General features: G+C 44.7%; 1 protein-coding gene across 1 annotated transcript in view; it reads right to left on the bottom strand.

Annotated features, from left to right (window-relative positions):
• Positions 1-24,057, bottom strand: part of cdon (cell adhesion associated, oncogene regulated) — a 33,514-nt gene that overhangs the window by 7,267 nt on the left and 2,190 nt on the right. The window contains exons 2-13 of the mRNA XM_079165664.1: positions 13,323-13,461; positions 11,089-11,367; positions 10,421-10,567; positions 9,935-10,078; positions 9,551-9,838; positions 9,192-9,461; positions 5,836-6,110; positions 5,153-5,327; positions 3,315-3,431; positions 2,447-2,650; positions 1,438-1,619; positions 585-690 (exon numbers count right to left, since the gene is read on the bottom strand). Coding sequence (XP_079021790.1) covers positions 585-690; positions 1,438-1,619; positions 2,447-2,650; positions 3,315-3,431; positions 5,153-5,327; positions 5,836-6,110; positions 9,192-9,461; positions 9,551-9,838; positions 9,935-10,078; positions 10,421-10,567; positions 11,089-11,367; positions 13,323-13,395 — 2,260 coding nt within the window. The 5' untranslated portion in view covers positions 13,396-13,461. The remainder of the gene's footprint in view (positions 1-584; positions 691-1,437; positions 1,620-2,446; positions 2,651-3,314; positions 3,432-5,152; positions 5,328-5,835; positions 6,111-9,191; positions 9,462-9,550; positions 9,839-9,934; positions 10,079-10,420; positions 10,568-11,088; positions 11,368-13,322; positions 13,462-24,057) is intronic.

Here is a 24,057-nt window from a genome sequence, read left to right as displayed (position 1 = left end):
GAGTTTTATGATCCGTTGCACCACCAGTAAACAGTAAGATGTGACCTAGACATTTCTTTGACTGGATTTAGACCATTTTTAGACTTAATGTATCATCTTTTGACCTTCACCAAATCCCCAAAAGCCGTGCCCTACACAAATGTTTCTGACAGTGAGGACGTTGTGGAAAACAAGGCTTAAGGTACACACGAGAGGAGAGTTGGGCAGAGTGAAAGGATGTCCCTCCTTCCTTTCCTGTACCAGGCTCCACTGTTAGCATTCCACCCAGCAACCTGAGCCCCTCTTCTGTGGCCGGGCTCATATTTCAGTTCTGGCAACCATTTATTAAAAACAGATTTTAGAAAGCCCTGCTGCCCAGGGACAGCACTCTCTATAAATCAAACAGCAGAAATGCCCCTCTTCACTACACCCCGCTCTTGACAGTGAGTATCCATTACCCTCCCAACTCCCAGTTTATCTGCAGAGCGTGAGCTCAACATCCGGGACAGGACGGGGCTGTCGACAAACAATCTACGCCAACTACACACTCAAATCTGCAGTCGAAAAGCAGACACGCAAACATTAAAATGCGCATTTCCACTCACCTTCCACTATATCTCTTTTGTAGTCGCTGTCATTGTCACTGTCTGTGGGCCGGTAGTAAATGTAGAAGCCTTGGATCGGAGTGTTGTTGTTACTCGAGGGGCTATACTGGATGGGGATGGAAAAAAAGATTATGTTAGACTACAGCAATCTGGTGAGCAATTATTATACAAAGAGAGGACATTTTCCGGCAACTAATGGCGGGGCTTGTTATCAGCAGATGTACAGGACTGCAAGCAAGATTGTGATTGCACTTTCTGTCTAAAGTTCAGGAAATAATGAGACTGTCTGAGGTTAAGTAAATGTGGGGAAATATCTGCAGCCCAAACTGCGGTGAGGAGGGGAAACAGATTTTTAGAGAGTGGAATCACAACGTAGACGGACAGGGCCTCTTAATCTCTGTTAGAGCAGAGCTCTAATCAGCACAGCCGCTCGATTAAAGGTCTGATTGAGAACCACCAGCAACTCAAACACAGGTGAGCCAGCTGGAAAAGACACTACACTAAAGGTCATTAATAGGGTTTTAAATAAAATAACAGCTTACACAAATCCACTCTTTACCAACAACCACTTTACTGCATCCAAAACTACAACAAGTATGGTTAGTCCAGGTTGAACCATGACAAGGTTGACTGTTTTGTCTCTTCCAAACAAGTTTGTATCAAATCTGATCTGCTCGTGTTTCTTGTCCCGTCTCACTCCTTTTTAGCATTTTTTCCCCCGGATATCAGAAATTAACTTGGTGAGTACAGTGATATGTACATTTAATGTACATATCACTGATAGGAATTATGACCCAGAACTAGAACTTCTTCCACCAGCCCTATGGATGTTGTATGTCAGTGGTGTACTCACAGTCCAGCGCAGCATGATCTGTGTGTCACTGATGGCGTCTGTGGATGAGATGTGAGGTCCGACCACAGGACGGTCTGCGATACGCGGGCTCGCTTGTGGCACCTGGTACGGCTTCGAGGGAATGCTGTGAGGACTCTCGCCGTACATGTTCATGGCTACGACGCGGTACTTGTAGGAGGAACCTGAGAGAAAAAAAAACAATGATACGGGCAATGTCACAGTGCAGTGGTGCTGAGCGATAACTTTTCATCCTGTGGTATCGATCAATAAATTATATCAAGCCAAGTGATACCCAATACTGCTGTCCTTGTTGATTCATTTTAGCCTCATCACTTAACTTTAGAGGCGCTGAATCTTTTTTCATGGTAGAAAGGTATCTTTATTAAACACCCTGTCTATTTTATTACACTATAGCTGTATTTCATATGTTCTGTACTTTTAACACAGTCATAGCCAGGCTGCAAAAACAATATTATCATTTATTATATTATCGAAAACAATGATTGCATGCTTAATAGCTGGGCCTATATTTGTCCATCACTAATAAATAAACAAAAACTGTCAAATATCAGCTGGTTGGATGAGTCACTATGCAGCAGTGAAGCAAAAACAGATAAGACAGATAAGCAAATTTAGAACCATTTCGAGAAAATGGCAACCAATTCTAGGCGGTTGGCTTCCATTGGTGGCAACCACTTTCCAACATATAAAAAACCGGGGCAGCAAATGGCAAAAAGTACTCCCCAGAACAAATACATTTAAAATATGTACAACCTATAACTGCATAGTATCTTAATTACTTAAAATATAAGTGACTAAAACCTTTTTTTAAATAATTTTGGCAAATAAAAGCTTGACAGCTTGGCAACCATTTTTAAAAGTTAAGTGTTGAGCCTTGCATATAGCAGCACATGATGATTTTAGATCAAGAAACCCTTATCTGGGCAGAGGAATCATGTCATGCTTCACTGGACTGTAGAGAAACTTTTGGAACCATGTGAAAGCTCACCAGGCTCCAGATTGCGAACTTCCACAGACAGCTTGAGAGGTGAGATGTTATCCGCAGCCACAACCCACTCTGCGCTGCGGCCGCGTCTGTACTCCACACGGAAAGCTGTGATCGGAGACCCGCCATTGGCTCTCGGGATCCAGGTGACATACACCGAACTTTCAGTGGCCATGGAGATGGTGGGGCGGTCGGGGGCCTCGGGTACTGGGAGAGAAACAAATAAGGAATAACCCTTTGAGTCGTGCAAACTTCTGCGAATCCAATGAAAAACACACAGAGAGAACTGGCAAGCGTCATGACTGCATCCCAACTCATGTGAGGATGGAACAAGTTCACAGAGAAAGAAAGAAGAAAAAAAAAGACGGCATGACGTGGAGGAATGTGTACTTACTGCCTGGGCTCTTAGCCACAAAGTTAGAGAGGGCAGGAAAGAGTAAGAGCGAGCGAGAGAGAGAAAGAGAGAAAGAGAGAGAGAGAGAGCGAGAGAGAGAGAGAGAGAGAGAAAGGAGGGTTAGTGAAAAGACCAACGTGAGTTACTGCTTGCAATGCCAGTAAACATGAACACGAACACAGATCTGACCAAAAAGCCGTGTGCAATCTCACAGCTTTCTGCTTACAGCATCTTCCATTCAAACAGTCATTACAGGCTGTCAACTATCGTGTCACTATTTGTACTCTAAGGCACAAAGAAACAAAGCAGACCACATCTGAATATTAAACCCTGAGGTCTATTCAACACGGTCCGGTCATGAACTCCACAATAACCTACACGTCAGAAAGCCCCATAACTTCCTCAGAAACATCCCGCGATCATTGTCTGCTCACAGTCCAGCAGCTGCAGCGACAGAACAGGACTTCGCAGACCTACCTCTGTCGTGTATGACGACACCAAAGTGTGTGTTGGTGGTTTTGTCCTCTGGAGCTTTAGGGGGCATCGAGATGACGGGAGGCTTGGACGGATTCTTGTTGGAGGTGGTGGTCTTCTCTGAGAGAGGAGGAAGAAAAGTGGGTAAGAAAAACAAGGCCCAACAAGTCTTCAGGGCTATCAGGTCCACCAAAAGCACGTGGAGCTGAACTTTCCTCCTGGTTTCCGGAGCTGTTTTTTTTTTTTAAATCAGGGTGGGTTTCAGGTTTCCACTCGACAACGCTGCAGTTACGCTTAGCTGTGTTGTGGCTCGGACAAGTGTGCGATGTGAATGCGTATCCAGTTCAACACTTTTAAGGAACAGAAGCATTGTGCTAATTGCAATTAATTAATTTTAAAGTAAAGAACAATCATTTTGTAGTTTATACATTTCTAAACATGGCCGTAGCTATCACTGACAATACCAAGATCATGTCCTCATTATTGCTTTTGGATATTTGAGGTTTTTACTTTTATATATTTAAGGTTTTCATATTTATACAAGTGTATTTCAGGTTTTTATTTTCATACATTTGGTGGCTTTTAAAGGCTGATTTTTATTTATTTATTTTTTTTTATTTTTGATTTGACTGTATGCAAACATTATATAAAAACATATTTAGATTCATTATTGCACAGAAAATACAGTTAAATGAATAAATGCCATTTAGACCAAAAGAAATGACCTTATTGAGGATACGTCAGATGTTTCTTAGCGAGGTGGCGTTGTTCTGGTGCGTTCTGGATCTGGACACAAGAGTCTGGTTTTGGACTGGTTGGTATTTTCTTGGTCCAAGACCACTTTGTAAAGGAACCACCCTTAGGATGCAATCATATCTGTGGTTTCTGGCAGTAGTGTACATATTTCTGACCAGGGGACATTTTGTCAACCCTGCTGTGGTACAGCATTATTATTTTTGGAACATTTGCGGTTGTTCTTGTTTCTATTTGTCTCAAAAACACAACAAACTTTCTTGAAGTCATTCATTATGATTATGATACTGATCATTATGATTGTACTGAGGATTACGATGGAGAAGGTGGTGAAGGTAGTAATTTAAAGGAATAATACAGCCTCGCATACAGTATATGGCTGTGTATAATACATTTTTAAATCATCCGGCAGTCATTTAGTAACAAAGTGTCATCATCTTATGTTTTGGTGTATTCACTTATCCTCAACCTGTCTCATCTGCTCCTACTTCAGTTATTATCTTTCCTCAGTCCACAGAAACTATAAACCATTTTCATTTTGCCAGGTGCTTGAGCCAAAAGTTAGCTTTGTTGAAAATACTTTATTGTGCCTTCTCGTCAGAGATTATATGGTTTTCTCTGAAGGTAGAAACACAAATATCACCCCAAAAGCTACAGTATATTCTCTTACACCCCTAACTCGAAAAGGCAATGTGCTCTGCATATTGTTTTTTTATTCTGATGAGACTATCGCTCAAGAATGAAATGCATGTTTGTGCTTTGCCTCTATTAAATTTCATCCTGAATGTCTGTTCAAAATCTGTGCAAAATCTGGAGGTCAGACACAACCAGATGCTCTTAAACTGAGATGACACTAAAACCTGACATTTACTGTTGATGTTTTAGGCAGCTGAAAATGTTCCTCTTTCTATCGTAGCTGTGTTGGAAAAGTGGTGAAGTCGGGTCCAGTGGTCAGTTATTCCCACGAATACCACAAGAAACACTTAACAGCCTAACACATAGGCATTGAAGTTACATTGCTATTAACAGTTGTTTCAAACAGTGTTTGAGTGTTTATTTTTTTGTTGAGAGCCTGTGATTAGACTGACCCTTGCCGGTGCGGAAGGTGAGCATGGCTGGTTGGCCCTCGCCTGATGAACTTCGAGCAACCATCAGCACTTCGTAGAGACTGGAGGCTTCTAGCTCTGACAGCCGCAGGGTCTTCTCACTGCCAGGGACACGAACTGTATGCCAGCTCCCCACCACTGTTCCCATTTCATCGACCTGACGCACACACAGATACGGACAGAAGGCCACACACACACACACACACACACACACACAGACAAATACAAACACATGACTAAAAATCACAGAGGGAAAAACAAAATCATCTGCAGGTCTACAATCTTCTCTTTCCGAGCCTAAATAACAACAGGGAACGGCTTCAGAAGCAATCCCTGAGAGAATTATGTCACAATTTCCTACTTCAGCAGAACTGAGTCCTGCTGCCAACAAAGTCTTAACTTGTATTGCTGCAGTTTTATAGTCAGGAGTGAGCTTTTCACTGAAGAAAACAAGATTTTAAACAGGAAATAAGCAACCTTTCAGTCAGTTAAGGTCCTGGCCCTGCCCTCTGTATTTAATATACAAATTAAATTCGACCATTCTCAGTTGGTTTAGGCAAAACACTTCAGAAAAAGGTTGAATGTTTGTGGTAAAAGTAAAAATCTGTTTTTAAGACAATAGGAAGAAAGAAGTGAAACATGGCAGCGTGTATTTTTCCGCTCACCTTACGGTATTTGACAAAATAGGCGTTGATTTGACTCTCTCGATCCCGCCCCGCCCTCCACTCCAGGTCGTACATGTCGGGCTTGTGAGTCTGAGGCGGACTGATGATGATCGGCGCCTCTGGAGTAGGACGGCCGCTACTCCTGTCAGCCGGCAGGTTGATCGTGTCGCCTTCTTCTTCGGTAAGGAAGCGTTCGTGGCCCTCGTCGCTCTGCATGGGGTGGAGCGACGGTGAAGCCTCCAGCGGCACACCAGCAGTGGAGCCCAGCTGTGGATCTGTCAGGGAGAGAAATCAAGGGTTATTAAATTATAACAGGAGTTTGGTCAGATACACAAAACTTTTAACAAAGCTGGAATAAAAACTGTGACAAAAGTTGTGGTTTAGTCCTCCTTGAATGGTAATGGAGTGCAAAAAAAGGTTTCACCAGGTTGTAAGACTTGTTTTGTCACTTATTATTTATGTTTCTTGAGTATTCCAGTACTTGCTTTTATCTTTTATTTTTTGTTACAAGGTTTATTGTTATGCACTAGAACAAGGCAGATTCCTTGTCCGAGAAAACCTATTTGGCAAGAAATCTGATTCTGATTTCTTATACATTTTTCAGCTCTAAAATGAAATATATTGTGCCACAATATATTCACCTGTACGGTGAGAAAGCAGCATGTAATGAAAGCTGAAGCACAGCAACAAAGTTACTCAGTCAGTGACTAACGCAGGTGGCCCTACATGTCCACAGAGGACAACCAGTGCAGGAAAGTTTTGCGTTCGGAACAAGTCGTTCAATCTACATAAAATAACAAGAAACACCTGGAATCTCTGCAGCACTACATAATCATGCTTTGTTTGTTTTTTTCATTAAATCTTCGCCAGAGTGGTCCACCTGGGCGAATCATGCAAGCTGGGAGCCTTATTATGGCTGACAGCGGTTTGGCAGAGCCCAGGTGGAATTTTTCACAGACATTTGGAGGACACTGACCACAACCAACAAGAACACTCTGAGCCACACCACTGAGGTCAAAGAGCACCATAGTTGAATATTGAAGCCTTAACAAGTGAGAAAGGAGGTTAAAGCAGCGAGGTTTGCCACAAGGGCACAATGTAGGGTCCAGTTTTCGGCTGTTTTGTGTGAGGCACTGCCGGTTTTCTTTGTAAAACAAACAGGCCCGGAGCTTGTAACAGTAGACCTGATCCTGGGACTGTGGCCAGCTGCCACACATTCCACACGCCAACCATTAAAATACCGGAGTGAATCAGAACCCAGCACTACAGCCAGTCCAACGCACTCTCCTGCTCATTCCCTCCCTCTGCCCTCGCCACAACTCTGAATCATAGCTTAGCCACAGCCGGGGCTCCTCCTCCAAACCACTGATACAGGAGGAGGCAATTAAGGCCACGGCGTCCTCACCATCCTCATGGAGGGGAGTGATATCTTGAGTGAGTGCTGCAGCACCTGGACAGAGATACGCTGCCAGGTCCTTCCCGGAAAAAGGTCAGTCCATTAGAGATGAACACCTGGGAGAAAATGTGATAGGAAATCACGGAGGATTACCAGCAGAGACGAGAGCCTCAGTTTGGACAGAGCTCGGCTGGATGGAGGACGAGTGAATGTACTTTTTTTATATTTCTAACTGCCTGGACCTCATGATGTGGTGAGGAGGTGGTAGGTGTGATTAGGGCTGCAACTAATGACGATTTTCATTGACAATTTATGGTTCATTATTTGGTTTAGAAAATGTCAGAAAATTGTTTTCAAAACAAAGTCTTCAAATTGCATATTTTGCCAGACCAGCAGTCCAAAACCCCAAAATATTCAATGAGAAACAATATGTAAGACGATATGTAAAAAAAAAATTGCTCATTCAAAACATATTAATGGATTATCAAAATTGTGCTTAATATATTTTCTATCAATAAAGTGATCAAATAGTCATTTCAGCCCTTTTTGAGGCTGTAGATGGGCTGCTGGCTTTGACATATGGGAGCAGGGTGGGAACAGCCAATCGCATGAAAGAACAAGGACGCCACATCTCCCCCCTGTGGTGCATCCCACTTAACGGATGAAAGCGGGGAGTCGTCATGGTGATGGAAACAACGACCCAATATATTTTGGATTGCTCTCTGTGATGAGATAATAATAATAACACACTACTCACATCAATTATATTGTTTACTTTGAATGCAAAGGGCATTAGATAAGCGCCGGCGCCTGGTACCTAAAAACTGAACTCAGAGGAGACAGTGTACGCCTCTGCTGGGCGTACGCGACTTATCAGTTTTATATTATGTATACATCTGCAGCAAAAGATATTAACTGTCATTCTTCTTCCTGTAGTCTGTACATGGGGAGCAAATGTTTTGCAGTCAACCCGCCCAATCCAGAATGGGGGCCTGGCTTGAGAGCGAGACGAGGGGAGGCTTGGGAGAGAGCGTGGAGGAGGAGGAGGAGGAGGAGGAGGAGGAGGAGGAAGGGGGAGCGTTGTGATGTGTTAATAAATAAAAGGCAGTTGTGTATGATGTTGACAGCTGGGTGGTCTGGTCCTCGTCATAACCCTCCACGGCTACTCCTTACATTCCAGTGTCCGGGGGCTTATCCCCGACGGCGTGCACAAAGCTCACTCTCACGCTCAAGCTCAGTTCAAGGCTCAGGAGGAGGGCGGCCTTGGCTAAGCCTCTCCTACCAGCCCTCAGAGACACACACACACACATTCACACTCAAAGAGCAAGGACTCCCTGCAGATACTGTATGTGCAGGCACACAGAGATCCCGCCTGGTATGATGCCTTAACCCTTTCCAAACTATTTTTTGAAACAATTTTACAATTAATTGGCGATTCTCAAAAGGCTCTCTTTTGTATCTGTAAACTCTCAGCGAGGCCTCCAGTGTCAGCGTACAAACTCACGTTGTTGGGTTAGTCATGATGTTACCGTACAGTAGCAATGAGGAACTGGATCAAGTTTAGGGTAATGTTAGGAACGGTAGGGTTGAATACTTTTTTGATCATGATTAGACTAATTTATCAATAAAAAAAAGCCAAACATTCTCTGCTCCCTGCAAATTAAATGTGAGGCTTTGTTTGGTCTTTTAAATCATTGTAATTTGCATATCTTTAGTTTTTTGTCAGATGAAACAGGTAATTAGAAGATGTCCCCTTTGGCTTTGGACATGTGAGAGGCATCCTTCGCTATTTTCTATCAACTGATCAATCGTTGATGAATGACATTTTTGACAGATTATCCAACAGTGGGTTCGAGGCATTCAGTGGGTTAAAAGATGTATTCATCACTAATAAAGCTGAGTTGAGATAGCTCCAAATTAAAGCCAAGTAACAGATTAGTTTAAGATGACCGATACACACCTGATTGCGTAGTAAGGATTCCAGATGACTGTGCCGAGCCAATCCCGTTGTCCAGCAGACACTGAAACAAGCCCTCATCCTGTGGTGTCACGTCTGTAATAACAAGTGAGGATCCAGAGATCTGGAAGTGGCGCGATAGGGTGATGGGGTTGGCGTTGAACAGCCAGGTGACGTTTGGGGAAGGGTTTCCTGTCGCTACGCAGGTAAAACGAGTGGAGGAGCCATGAGAGACGAGCTGGTTGGTCAGGCCCTCTGCGATCGACATGGGCTCTGTGGAGGAGAGGAAGATTAACATCACCATGGGGTCTGCTGCAAACAACCTCCACACCGCCCAACACCCTGTCTTGCATTTTTCTTACCAAGAACATTCACAGTATAGTTAGCGCTGGTCACCGTCCCCTGCTTGGTCTCAGCAGCACAGGCGTAACTCCCTTCATCACTCCTCGCCACCGCCACAAAGGCCAGGTTGTTGTGCTGTCGGTGAGAAGGCCCCGGTGTGACCTCCTTACCGTTTTTAAACCATTTGGCTGCTGGCGCAGGACTACCAGACACGATGCACTCCAACGTCAGCGGCTGCGACTGCTGCACCGAAACAGTCCTTTGGGCGGTGGGGTAGACTATCCTCACTGAGGGGGAAGAGTCCGAATCTAAACAAACAAATGAACCACGTTAGCAGACGATAAGAGAACACACAGCTGAGATAGGATAACTTCTGAATCTTAAATATATGTGATAAGCCTTACGTTTCACTGACAGCTTGGTACCGTGAGACTGCATGACGGTTTCCCCAGTAAGAGGGTTGAATGCACCACATTTGTACATGCCCTGGTGCTGGTCTGAAACAGAGATAATCTGGAGGTTTCCAGATGGAAGCACTAAATAGTCATCTAAAAAGAGAAGGACACAACAGCATAAGTGATGGCACAGAGAACTTCCACAATATCAAGGTATAGTGTGAGCACTTCATCATGAGCAGGTGAACTATGGGGGGGACACAATGGATGATTTCTTCAATCATAGTACATGTGATTTTTATGGTGACGTTAATAGTAAAGTAGTACATTTTTTTGAAATTCAATAGAGAAATCATTCATAGGTAAACAAATAACATCTTTTTTCTAAATTCTACGGAAAAACCCCAGATAAATCATAAAACATCATTACATGGATGCAAGAATAATCCTTCTATTTGGTTTTCAACATTTCTAATACAACCAGAAATGACAAACCTGTTGACACTTCTATCCGCTCCCCTCGTACTCTTAGTCTAGGGAGGGCTGGAGGGACGCTGTGCGGTAGAGGACACTCTATAAGAACAGAGCTGCCCTCCTGCACTGACAACGACCGCCGTCGGCCATCTTCATATTCTGATATTTCTGCAGTGACAGAGAAGAAGAGGACGCCTTCAGTTAAACTCACTTTCTGTGCAGAACATTGGACATTTAAACATGAGCCGAGTATCAGCGCAGTCAAGAATGAAGGCGACCAGCGCTACTTGAGCTCAGCTGTTTGTGTTGGATCACTTGGTTTGTTTATTGTTGCAGTGAGCGATTCTATTCATGTCTGATACAGTTCCAGATCAGGGTCAACCCCTTAGTGTAATGTCCAACAGCAAGCGGCATCCCAGCAGGAACATAACACACTACACAGGAAAGCCCAAGGCTCATTAAGGATACCGGTCAAGAGGCATTTGGAAGGGTGCCCGAGTAAAAACTCCTACAGCTTCCTTCCCCTCCGCCACTCAGCAGCAGGCAGCCGAGAACAGGCATTCTTTCTAAGTGTTCAACACTCACAAAATGGCCTTCCTTTTTCTCAAGGCAACTTCCTCTTTTTTTCTTCCCCTCTGCTTTGAAGTGAGTAGAAGTATGCACAGAAGGGTGATTCTCTGTATCCGTACCTGCTATTGCCACACGCGCGTGGCGGCTTGCGATAGCCGGCCCATTGGCTAAGCGTGCCACACACTGATAGACGCCCACGTGGCTGGGCTTAAGGGAGGGGATGGTGAGGGAGCCCTCGAGGATCTCCACGCCAGGCAGGGTGTCCTGGTCCAGGGGACGGCCTCTGAAGCGCCAGGAAACCGCCGCTGATGGAGGACTCACTAAGCAGAGCAGACGAGCAACAGAGCCTTGACCCTGAACCAAGGAGGCAGGCTCAGAGCGGAAAGAGGGATATTGAGCTGGTGAGGAGACAAAACTTTCAGTCAGTCATATTGCTATAGGTGCTTGGTTACCCTAAATTAACATATGCAGATATTTTTTGCCCACCAAAAACAATACGATGAAGGTGCAAGTATCTGCATGACGTTGGGGCTAAGTGAGAAATACATCGAAGCCATGGAGTATTTTGTAGATAGATTTTACAAAAAATAATAGAGAAAGAACTGACTCTTGTTGTTGTGTTGCTTTTGCCATAATAAATCTAAAATATCTATTATCAGTGAAAAACCATGTGGCTAAAGCTGACGTCTTCATCCTTTTTAGTGATTAAGTTTGACTTTCAGGGGGCGCCTGCTCTTGTTTTGCCTGCTGTGATGGTTATCATGCTACATGTACAGAATAGACCTATTTTAAGAACCAAAGGCCAGATGTATAAATGCACAAAAAAAACAAGCGTACGCCCTTTCCCCACACATGAACTGGTATTTATAAAGGGTGTGGAGTGAGGATGTGTGCACTTCAGGCAGACTTCAGACCAGGCGTGTACACGGTTTTAGCCGTGATAGCTGCGGGTGCTATGAAGAAGGACATTGAAGTTGAGACTAACATTGAGGTAACATTGTTTTAAGGCTGTATGACAGTTTCAATGATTCCACTTTACATTTCCAGGTGCATGGTGCATTTATAAACTTAACTTTGAATTATTTATGATGAACCCCTGCAAATGATCTTTTCATTTGATCCTGAATTGTGAAGCACTTTGTAAAGTCTTACAACATCAACAGCAAGATCTAATGTTTAATAATGATGATGATTGAGAATTTCCTGCATTGATGGTCTGCATACACGCGATGAATTAGTGGTATGCACGATATAAACAGCCACAGCTGCGCGTAACGACAGCTATTGGAGAATCTCAATGATGCAACACAGTGACGTTGAAGGTCTTTGCTGTATTTTTTCATTGACAGGCCTAATGAATAGGCACAAGCAGGGCTGGGGGATAATTCAATAAGATACTTTATCGTGTTTCAATGGAATCATGTTGTGAAAAAATGATATATCGAGATATCGTGATACACAATTACGCTATCTAAATTGATAATAAGAATAAATAATACGAATTTTAAGGGAATGATTTGAAGATCAGGTTTTGTTTTTACATCACAATTAATATTATCACTCAGTTTAATGGGACTTATAAACAGTGTGTATATGGAGATATTTCTTTTTTCTCTAATTTCACTTGAAACTATTATGATCTTTAATTTTTCATTTTAAATGAGTAATCTTCATCACTTTTAAAATTCTTTTCATTTGTCAAGTACTTCACACAGGAGTTAAGAAAAATAGGCTTTACTATGTGATTTTATATAGACTATTTAATTATTTAATTACCAGAAAACATGCTATAGTGGGATAAATATCGTTATCTATCTACTGTGATAGAATATTTAGGCCATGTCACCCAGCTCGAGGCACAAGTATCGATTTATAGGGTATTTCTACATGCCTTTGTACTGTGTGGCAACAAGGCTTGTTTACGTGCGTTATAAAAGAGAATCGGGCATACATGTGGCTTCATAAATCTGGCAAAAAGAATGCGGATGCATATTTCCTTGTTTGTGTGACTCTACAAAGAGTTTTTGCATCTAACCCGATATGTTTTGAAACAAAAAGAGGATCAAAATGACCACTTTAAAGCTGCAGTAATTGAATTTTTGGCCACATGGGAGCAGGAAACTTAAAAAAAACACAACCCTAACACTTCCAGCAGACAAAGTCATGTTTATGACCACTTGATGAATGCAAATCCAATATTTACCCTCCTTTTTGCTGAAAACAACTGCCTTGTTGCTGCTAAAAACTGATGAAAACATGCATGAAAGCTGCTAAGACATAAAGAGTGATCTTTTTTAAAGGGGATCACACCACATCCATCCATATTAAGCTGAAAGTAAGAACACCAACTTACACGAGCAGCCGATAAGCAGGGACTGGCTGAGACACAGCACAGTGGACAGGAGGACCCTTAGGCCACTGTCCATGGTGCACTTTGACCCCTGCCAGCAGCCGTGTTGCCCAACGCGCACGCCCTCGTCTGTTCAGCAAACCTGCAACACACAGAAGAGAGGAGAAACACATCAAACCAGAGCATGGAAACGTGACAGCATCGGCATGAACAAAAGAAGAGGTGAGACAGAAATAAACGACATAACAAGCTGGAGGAGGGTTTCAGAGGTGGATCTGAGCAGGGGAGGGGGGGAATCTATTAGGTTCCAAATGAATCCTGTACGACAATCCTTCTAATCTTCACGACACATCCTCTTTACACACTCCTTGATCTCCACCTCCCACCCTCTCCTCTGACCCCTGTTCTCACCCACATCAGTGTCTCCACGGAGGCTGGAATGTCCAGTCTCTTTGCCCCCCTGCCTCTCTCTCCCACTGGGCCGCTGAGATCTCCCGCTAATGGAGTGGCCGTGGAGAGACTGTCGCCTCACTCTTAATATCACTCTTGTCACACTGTGTTGCTTCCTCATAGGTTCACTGTAGCCTGAAGTGCAGGCCCAGACACACTGGAGGGCACGTAATTAGGAGCATTCCTCTATCCTTTTCAACCCGACCCCCTCCGACAGCGGCACCTCCTCCTCTTTTTTCTAAGAGTAATCCGGGCAAGCTTTGATCCCAGGTTCCTGGTTGGTTACCAGGGTTTGAGCCTGAGGCCGGAGGAACAATGGCTGTCCAGCTGTGATATTCACACTGGCGCTTCGGTGGCTCGCAGACGTATAGCGGAAGGGCCCGACCTGGGCTGAAGGGTTGGGTCAAATTAAAAGGATGATGTCTGGGGGGGATCGGTGAAGCTGAACAGGTCTCCAACCTTCATTCTGTAACATAAACATTGTTTCATCTGCTCGACGCTCAAGCAGGTCAATTTGTTTAGCCTCCTGTCAAGGCTGCAGTACGGCTCGGAAACACCAGTAGGTAACAGTTTTGAGTAGGGCTGCAAGGAACGATTCATCTGTTAATCGGTTGATTCATTTTCTGTCAAGAAACGGATCAAATTGCGACAAATCTTTACATTTGACAATCTAAAACAAGCAAAGGTTCTGGTGATAAACCGTGTGAACACTTATTCATCTATCATAAATATTGTCAATTGACTTTCTGTAGATTGTCTGTTCCTCTATGATCCCACCAATGAGACACAGATGCTTTATCCATGTTCTCATTGTCACCCTCTTCATCTCTCTCTCTCTCGCTCTCTCTGAGAGGAGGACGACGAGGAGAGAAGAGGCAGGAAATAATAAACTCTCCCAGCTCCTGGCTCACGCCCCCTTCTCACCCTGAGGTCAAAGGTCAGGGAGCAAAGAGAGAGGGTGGACCAGCGGGTGTCTGGTGGCCCTGGACCAGCCCCCAGAGGTCACCTCCAGCTCTTTCTGTTTTACACACATTATCAAACATCCAAAACAAAACAGGTGGAAGAGTGCTAAAAAGAAATATTCAAAACTGGGAACAATCATGCCTTCTCAACAACAATGAACAATCTGTAATTTTGGGTTTAGGATTGAAAATAATACATTATGTGCCGTACTTTCTATATTTCAGGCTCCAGTTTGATATGTGCACGCTCATTCGAGCAGATCAAACCCACATCTTGCAGGGTAGCGTTTCTCCATCCCACGAGTTGCAACAGGCCCTGCACACTGCCCCCAAGTCATCGGTGGAAATTATCTTTCTCCCTCTGCCGGAATAATGATATATAATTACAATAATAACAACAGCGCTATATAAAATGCACAGCCAAGTGCATGCACCTTGGCACAAGGTATGATGAGAAACCGGAGCTGACTCTGTAACTCCCTCTCTCTTTCATCGACCTTTCTATCTCTTCTTATTTTAACCAGTTACTTCCTCCCAGTGGGTGTAGCAGTTGGGCACCAAAGTCCTGACTGGGTGCCCTTGTGTAAACACACATACAGCTGCCTATCTGGCCCACCGATCTGACTCAACGAGGAAGCACAGGGGCATCATTCCTGCTTCTTATCAGTTTGGCTTTCCACTGACATCCGCCCCCATCAAGCCGCCTCAGTGGAGACAGACACCGTGAGGATATCTTGTGTCCCTCATCACAGAGTCGTCCCGATGCTGGCAGCACCTTATGCATGGAAAGGCAAGTCCGGCTTCCTCCTGAGCAGACGCCCAGAGAAAAGCTGGAGTGGCCCTTTGACAGACGGGAAGTCTCTGTCAAATGAAGTCTGATCGGTCTGAGTCGTCTCCTCTGGTCCTGTGTTGATCTGCGGCCAGCCCACTCCCTCACTGCTCCCCTTCTCAAAACTCCAGACTTCACTACTTAAATGAGAAGAAAAAGAAATGTGTGCACGCGCCAGATTTCCTCCTCCTATCCTAAATCTGATCTTTTCTTACCCTCCTGTTTTTGCACTTATATTGTAGATGCATGGCCATTCTCAAGGCGGGATCGAAAGCTATAAATTGAAGAGACATCCAGCATACAAAAGAGACTCTGCTCTGTTGAAAGCTGATATACAGACACAGGGACAGTTTATAAAGAAAAATTAGGTTAGTGTCAGTGGGTTCAAGTGGAAAAGTTCCTATTTTTTTTGGGTGTGGGGGTTAACCCATGTCTGTTAGGGAAATGTTTGACTGACACCTGGCTTAAGTGTGTGAAAGCGAGAAAAAACAGCAGCAGTCTTCTTAGGCCGCTTCTGTCCCTCTTTTAGTCGTTGTAACCTAGCTCTCTATATTTTTTGTAGTTTAGCCTTCATGCTCCCTTCCACAGAAATTCATAGTAGAGATGTACTGTTGAGAGGCAGGACCTTTACTTATTCATCTTGGGGGAAATACAGAACTCAGACGCCATATATCCCTTGGTAGGACAAGAGGGATCCCTGGTGATGACACTGGAGAAAATAAACACACTGACAGGCTGCCCTCGGGGAAGGGAAAGGGGTTTGAGTTCTGGGGGGGGGGTTAGCACCTGCACTTCTTTCTGGCCTCCGCTCTGCAGGAACTACTTAAAGCCCCATCTGCCCGCATGTGGTGCTAGCCCATATCCCTGTCATATTGGGTAAACAGGGACAAAAGCAACGCGGCGGAGCATCAAAGACCCGGAGGGAAGAGCAGGTCACAACTGGTGCTGCTGACTGAAGTAGGGGCCCGGCCTCTCCGATTCACGAGACTGCACAGCTGAATAAAAGTCAACGGCACACATCATCAAGCAGCTCCGACGCTGATTGGATAACAGGGAGCAATCCTGGCAGCTCTAGCAAGAATGTTTTTTTATATCTCCAATAAATCAGAAAGGTTTATCTTCAAAAACGAGAGAATTGTAACGGACTGAATGAAGAGTTAGAAATGAAGACGTTCAGGGTGAGGGAGCAGCGCGGTGTCTGAGAAAGAGCAAGTCTTTTCTGGTATGATGGTCTAATCTGACCTGTGCGCTGATTCACATGCTATACCCCAAACCTGTCTGCACTCGCCCCACATCTCACGGACAGAAGATCTGCAGCACACACATTCCTCAGCTCCACAGAGAGAGAGAAAGAGTGAGAGGGAGACGGACACACAGAAAGAGACAGAGAAAGACACACACACACACACTCACAGAGAAGGGAGATACATTCAAAACAAGAAGATGAGAGGCAATACGGGGGGAAACATACGGGAGGAAATAGACAGAACAGCTCTCCGGGAAGAGGGTAAAAGGAGACCAGGGGTAAAAAGAGGTGAAACATTCTCTGGGAGGTGAACAGTTGCCAAGCCCCGACTCATTTCTCCTCCCTCTTTATTTGGCTCAGAGATAGACGTACAGATAATGGCTGCGCTCGCATCCACGTCTGCCAAAACCGATTGATGATTCAGCCTAACTACATTCAGCTCGGCCCAAAAACTTGGGAAGAGTCTCCTGAGAGAAGAGACTCTAGGGGACCATTATGGGTTTCTTCTGTTGGTCTGGAGGAGCCCTGAGGCAGCCGGGGGCCACAGAGGAAACCAATGAGTGGAAACACTGGGCCTCTGGTATGGCCTAACTCTGTCTGATTAAAGACTGAGACGTTATTAAAAGTGGGACAGACTAAGAGGAGAGTGAGCTAAAGAAGACGAGAGAAAGAGAGACATGATTTGGAATCAAATAAGGGAATTAGGAAGGGAGAGAAGAGGGTCCTTGCTGTTTAAGAATGAGAAAATGACATTCAAAGGGTTTGGACTGCCATTGTCTGATCCTGACATCCTGCAGAAAGTTAATGCAAGTCTCCTCAATAAGTCCTCTAAACTGAGTGCGACTGCAGAAGACAAATGAGATACATCTTCAAGGACGGTGTGCTTGTCAGACACTGCTGTATCGCTGTGCGTGTCTGCGGGAGGATAGAGTACCAGAGGTCCGGGAGGTGCCGGGTAACAGCAGGGCCAAGCGGGTCCCAGAACCTGGAGACACCACGGCCCTGACAACACGGCCGTGGTGTGGGATCAGAAGAGAGGAGGAATGAAAGGAGAGGCCCCCGGGGATCAGACAGTCACATCCCACAATGCCCTGTTTACCAAGGACACACACCCACCCCTCCCCTTCACCCCCCCCCCCCAACATCTCCGTTCACCAAAGCCCGACCCTCCCAAAGTGCCAGGGCCGGGACCTGGGAGACAGCGCTAATTCTGCCCCGAGGCTTGTTGGCCGAGGACACAAACAGAGGGCTGAGAGGGGAGAGAAAGGGAGGGAGGTAGAAAGACTGAGACAGAGGGGAGAGAGAGTGGGGACTGAATGGTACAGTATGTAAGACCCATCTTAATTGGAGATTGTTCTGCGTTGCCTTGTTTTTCCTGGGAATCTGTGAGGGGGAGGGACAGGAGGGTGGGGAGGTACGGTTGTTTCCCAAGGTCCTGAACAGCGGGATTAACCACAGGGGCGAAACTCAATAGCGGCCTCGGACACTGGAAACAGATCCCCGGGTATCGCCACCATACAAGGCCACCTTGAGACCTTTTGCAAAGCGCATGTAACTAACAACCCTTCCCCATTGTCGGAGCTCTCTGGGCCCTTCCGGCTGATTTCACAGGCCTTTCAGTCCACAGGGGAACGTCTGCTCAGACGAAAAGGTAATTCTGATGGAAAGGAGGAATGCACAAGAAGGCCGTCTTGCCCGCAGGCAGCACTGATCTCCAACATGTGCCAAGAGTCTGATTCATCACGCCAGGCGAGAGGCGAGCTGGGATTGTGCAGCCGTGGCACCGAAGCAGAGGAGGCCATGGATTCACATTCCTCAATATCAGCCTTGATTAGAGAGATGATGGGAAAACACATTAATGCAGGGGAGGGAAAGAATGATCAATTGCCAAAGGTCTCGAAAATGTCCACCTTCTCTGGGGGAGTCAAGACACTATCTGTGTTTTTAAAGTCTGTTGTGTGGGCTGTGAACTATAGGCATACAGTGATCTGATCCAGCTGCCCCCACCCCTTCTCCCCTCAGTCTCTCGTCCCTCCCCAACTCTCCTGGATTCCATCACTGCCCGAGTCTCTACGGCAACAAGCGGCAAAGACGCAGACAACAGTTTCTGCTCAGTCTCCTCCCGATAGGTCCCTGGCTGCGGCCCAAAACTACTTTCAAACTGAAACATATATTAAATAATGTAATTTCAAACATGTGCTACAAAAACAAAATGACAGAGTGTCCAAATAGATACTAACAAGAACTTTTGCAAAGTCAGTATTAAAATCAAACTAAAACAAAAACTCAACTGGGCTGCTTTCAGGGTGTTTGCCTCTTCTTTGTCACTTGAGAGGCGTGAGAAAGAAAGTACACACAGAGTATTTTCATTTCTCAGAATGATAAATTGAGTCTGCAAATATAATTTAGCGATGGCTCTATATTCACAGTGGGGGGAGGATTTATAGGACAGAGAGCATTGCCTGAACTCCACAGCCAGCCGCTAGTACAAAAACAAACGCATGTAAAAAGGTTAAAATAGAATTAGTCTTCTTCACCGACTCCACAAATCTCTTGCAAAAACCCAAACAAACAAACCAGCAGCCTTGTACGAACAAGTTTGAGGATCCAAAGATAAATATGCAGTCCCAAACCGAACGTGTAAATGCTTTATTTGGTTTGTCTAAATGTTTATCCGTCTCGCCTTGTAACACTCCGCGCTTGTTGTGCGGCAATCGAGGGATCACAAAACAAACTTGGTGGTGATACGTCAACACACTCGCACGTTTCCACTTCTGGCTCTTGGTCAAAATCGTAAAAAACCTCTGCAACATATTTAGGGCCCGGGCTGCTCATTGCTGCGGGTTTGAAGGTGAGAAGGGCTTTTGACAGATGACGTAGTTCTCTGATGGCGCAAAGAGAAACACAACCACATGACAACAGCAAAACACAGCAATAATAGAGAAACCATGGCGTATGCTAACTTCATTCTCTGTGTAGGTCTGCGTGTGTTTGCTACTGTTTCAGAGCACTACAAAGAGATGACAGTGATTTATTTAATGATGAAAGTCAAGTCAACCCAGAGATGCGTTTTCCTTCATCACAAGGCAGAGGTACATCCCGAGTATCTGCTGCAATCTACCCAGAACAATGCAGGAGGCTGGACCAACCATAGGTTTTATTCCTCCTCCACTCACTTTGGATATCATTTATAAATAAGGGGTTCCATTGCTCCCTAAGGAGCCACATCTTGGAGCAGGGAAGGGCCAAAATGGCACCCACAACCACAGGCCCGGAGGCAGGCAGCAGCAGAACCCACACTGCCTCACACTCTGATCTGGGAGAAAAACAGCCCTTCAAACAAGTCGCCTGTTTGTCAGCCGGAGGGGAGTGCCAGCCACTAGGTTTGCCTTAATATAGTCTTGCTGATCCCTGTGCTGGTTTTTCAACAGCACACACATTCTGGTTCGCAGAAAACCCATGTTAGATGTCACTTATTGGTTCAACATTTGAAATAGAAAGCTGTGGTTGCTCACAGTTTTAAGAAGAAAAGACTCGCTCTTGGGGGCCCAGCGCTGAGGCGACGGACTAAGTCAGGCATATTTAGTGGGGTAAGTTTCAGGAAGGGAAAAAGAAATGAATCTTGCAAACAGGAAGATGCTGAGGATGCAAAAAAATAAATAAAAATCCCTTGATTGTTCTGAAATACTTCGCAGTGAGAGCTGTCAGCAAGGGTCCAGTTCAGAAGTTCACTCCCTGAAATCTTCCCGGGGGCAGAAGAATCACTGAGAACACTGCACGAGAGAAGGCTGCGGAACAATGGGTCTCATCATGTATTTGCTTGACAATTATGAGAAAATATGTTGTTTTTGGCAAGAGGCAAGTATTGTGTAAAATGCCACGTCGAACCCTCCTGGGGAACGTTTTGTTCTCTCTCATACGTGCAGTGTTGTTCTGCATCATGTTAAAGGCACATATCTTATACACAAGCCAAAAAGCACTCCCTCGAAAGTCTATGAGCACATCCTAAAAAAAGGCATCTACAGAAAATAAACTTCAAACAGTAAGGCTAAAAAAGACTCGCAGTGGGCTTCAAACGGCTCGGGACCAACAAAGTATTTTGCAGTCTGTCTGTGTCTTTTGGTCGTTTCATCAAGTCTACCAGCAGTAAAAAATCATGGTCTCTATCAAAGTGTATCCTTCTGTGTCACTCAAACCGCCCTTGCCCATTTGATGTTGAGGTATTTTTACACTGCTTGGACAGTGTGCTTTTTCTCTGTGTGTGCTATTGGTTTACATTCCCTTATCATGCTGAGAACACAGACACATATACAGTACATATATATTCAATATTTAGTTGAGGCCTGTATTTCCATTACATTAGCAGAAAACAAACCATCTTCAGAGAAGAAGCAGACCTCCTCGCCCTGCCTATCTCCAGCCCGTACGGCTTCGTCCCGCTGCATTTCGGTGGCTGGCTGGAACATCTGTTTCTGCTGCTCCAAAAACTGTTTGTTTGTCTTAACAATTACGCCCTGATGTTTCTCATTTCATTTCTCAAATCTCTCGAAAGTCATTATCCAGTTTCTGGTCCTTCAAGGACTGAATTTTTAGAAACTCAATACGACCATCTGTTGAACGCTGGCGTATACATTGGGCTACAGTCGGCTCACCTTTGACATTTCAGAGGAGTTGTACCGGAGGAAGCTTGCAGCCTATCTGTAACCTGCTGGAGTAACATGCTTGCATAGTAAAGCGAGTCAACGCCGGGCTGTTTGGATCATCTGTCAGAGTAGGGGGACCTAGAAGAAACGGGGAGGGGGTCCCACTGAGAAACATATGCGTTGCGTAGTTAAAATAATGACAGCGTGAGCTTGGAGCAGATAAGAAGTGCTACTAATGACAGCTTCATATAAACAAGGGCAACACCTTCAGCTACTGCGTTTGCCTTCACAGCCTCTTCAACACAGCTTCAATTTATCCAATTCCACTCACAGCTTGTCCCTCGAATACATTTAGAGAGGGTAGAAAGAAGTCCTTTTTTGTTAGCGCTGCAGCTGCAGGGTGCACTCACCAACCCAGCAGTCACGACAACTCAAACTCTGTCTCTGACCTGCCCATCTTTCCCATCGACCCCCTGCTCATGGCTGCTGGGTGTTGTCAATCAGCACCCCCTGGCTCCTTGAACATGGGGGCTCTTTGGCATGCTGCCCAAATCTCCCCTCTGTCCATCTAATGGGGCCTGAGCTCTGGGTCTGGCCTTGTCGAATGGGAGCCGAAGCTCGCAGAGTAAAGGCCAGCATTAGAAAATGGGAAAAAGACTGCAGCATGACTCAATCCCTGAGCAATGAGAGTAAAAGTAGGGCTATGTGTCAAGAGTTCAAAAGAGACAGGTTGAAAGTTTGGAAATGGCTGCTTGGCGGGTCAAACGCTAACTATACAACAGTCCACTAAATTATACTCTGGTATACGAAGAAGCTGAAATGAATTGGCCATTGGAGATTTAGAAAAAGAGTAAGACTTAATTACAGCTGTCAAAATATTGTGATGATAATGAAACATATGGTGGCTGCTCAAAGTTTGGATTTTTCTCCTGTTTTATGACTCTCGGAACATATTCCTCAGCCAAAGGTTGATCCGTTGGAGCAATAATATGACAGATCACTGCGTGAAGCCAAATACACAACCAAACCACATTGTGATTTAGGTTTTTAATTCACTTCAATTCGCTTCAGGGCCAGGGCTGAGGTTTGCTGCCTGGCTTCGAATCTGTATGGCCTAGAAAACGGGAGAATGTGGGAGGCGCCCAAAATATACTTCAGCCACCCAATTAGACACACCCTCTCCCACCACACTGACCTCCAATAGACATTCATCCACTTAACCATCACTGAAACTCTTTAACAGCTGGATGTAGGGCTGCAACTAACAATTCTTTCATCTGTCGACTAATTCTTTGGGTTATCAATTTTTTGTCCATTCTGAAAAATACTAAAATGCCCAAAGTTATTAAACGTAGTGTTGATTAATTGTCAATTGACTGATCAACTAATTGTATCAATATTAACAAAACATTTTGTCATTTTAATGCCCAAACTAAAAGTCATATGAAACCTCACTTCCTGGTTTTACCTTTAATGACACCTGATCGTTACTACAAAAACTCCAGTGTTAACTCAACTGCTACTATTCAACAATCATTTGTCATTGTTGGAGCGTATGCGGTTGTGTGATTATAATACTGCATCAGAAAAATCAAAAGAGCCATTATGAGAGCAGTGGCTGGCATCATTACACATGCTGCTTACGTTCAAATTGCCCACTTAACATAGTTCTCCTACAGCAACATGTGTTTATCATCAGCGAGCAACCTAATGGCTCAAACATTATTCAAGCTGGCTTAATGGCATAGTTGCGCTTTGTTCGGGTCTGTCTGATAAGGGCTAATGGTTTATTAATTTCCCTACGAGTCACAAAAATATACTGAAAATAAAAACATGACTCTGAGTCTCTGTCATTGTCTGATTCAATCACATTACCAAAACGTAGTTATTGTGGGAAAAGTCCCATACCAACATACTAAAAGGTTATTGGTATTGTAGCTTGGATTTAGGAGTTTATTTTGATGTATTTGATATGAAGCAACTGCCTAACAACATGATGGCATGTTGAAATATTTCAAGCAAAACAAATCAATTTCTCCTCAGACCAGAATGCAAAGCAGCCAGCGCAGTAGTAGTTACAGCGGGGCCGAAAAATATTCAAGGAAAGGTGGGAAATCATTGAGTGAATTAAGTTAGAATGAGGCAGGTTGAAGGAAAGCAGCCACTGGAAAAAAGTTAATTACAACACCTTACTAGAAAAACTCCTGGAGCAGTCTCTGTATGAAGACTCAATATCAAAACGTGAGGGATTTCTCCCTTACAGTGACCGCTGTCAGCGTCCAAGCCTAAACACAAAGAGCAAATCTCTTGCTGCCCCTGTCAAAAGCTCACCCAATATTGGGGAGCACTGAAAGGATTTGAAAGGCATCGGAAGTGTCTTCTTGTCCCCCACCGACGCAACAATGCTCGAGCAACTGTTTGAACTTGAAAAGTGTTTTATCCGAGGGCAGCCATGCGTGTCCCACTGACTGGATGTCATGCGTTGGAGAGGGATTTAAGACTTTGTTCTCGGTAACTTTTAAGTGTTCAGTTTTCTGAGAGTCACCCCTATGTAACAAAAGTCCCTGTGAAGCTCTGATGATAGGGGTGAACAGCAGACAGAGGAAAT

Source organism: Pholis gunnellus (assembly GCF_910591455.1).
Source record: "Pholis gunnellus genome assembly, chromosome: 9".
NCBI classification, from domain to species: Eukaryota; Metazoa; Chordata; class Actinopteri; order Perciformes; family Pholidae; genus Pholis; species Pholis gunnellus.
Note: the sequence above shows the minus strand (reverse complement) of the source record. Positions and strands in the feature narration are given on the sequence as shown.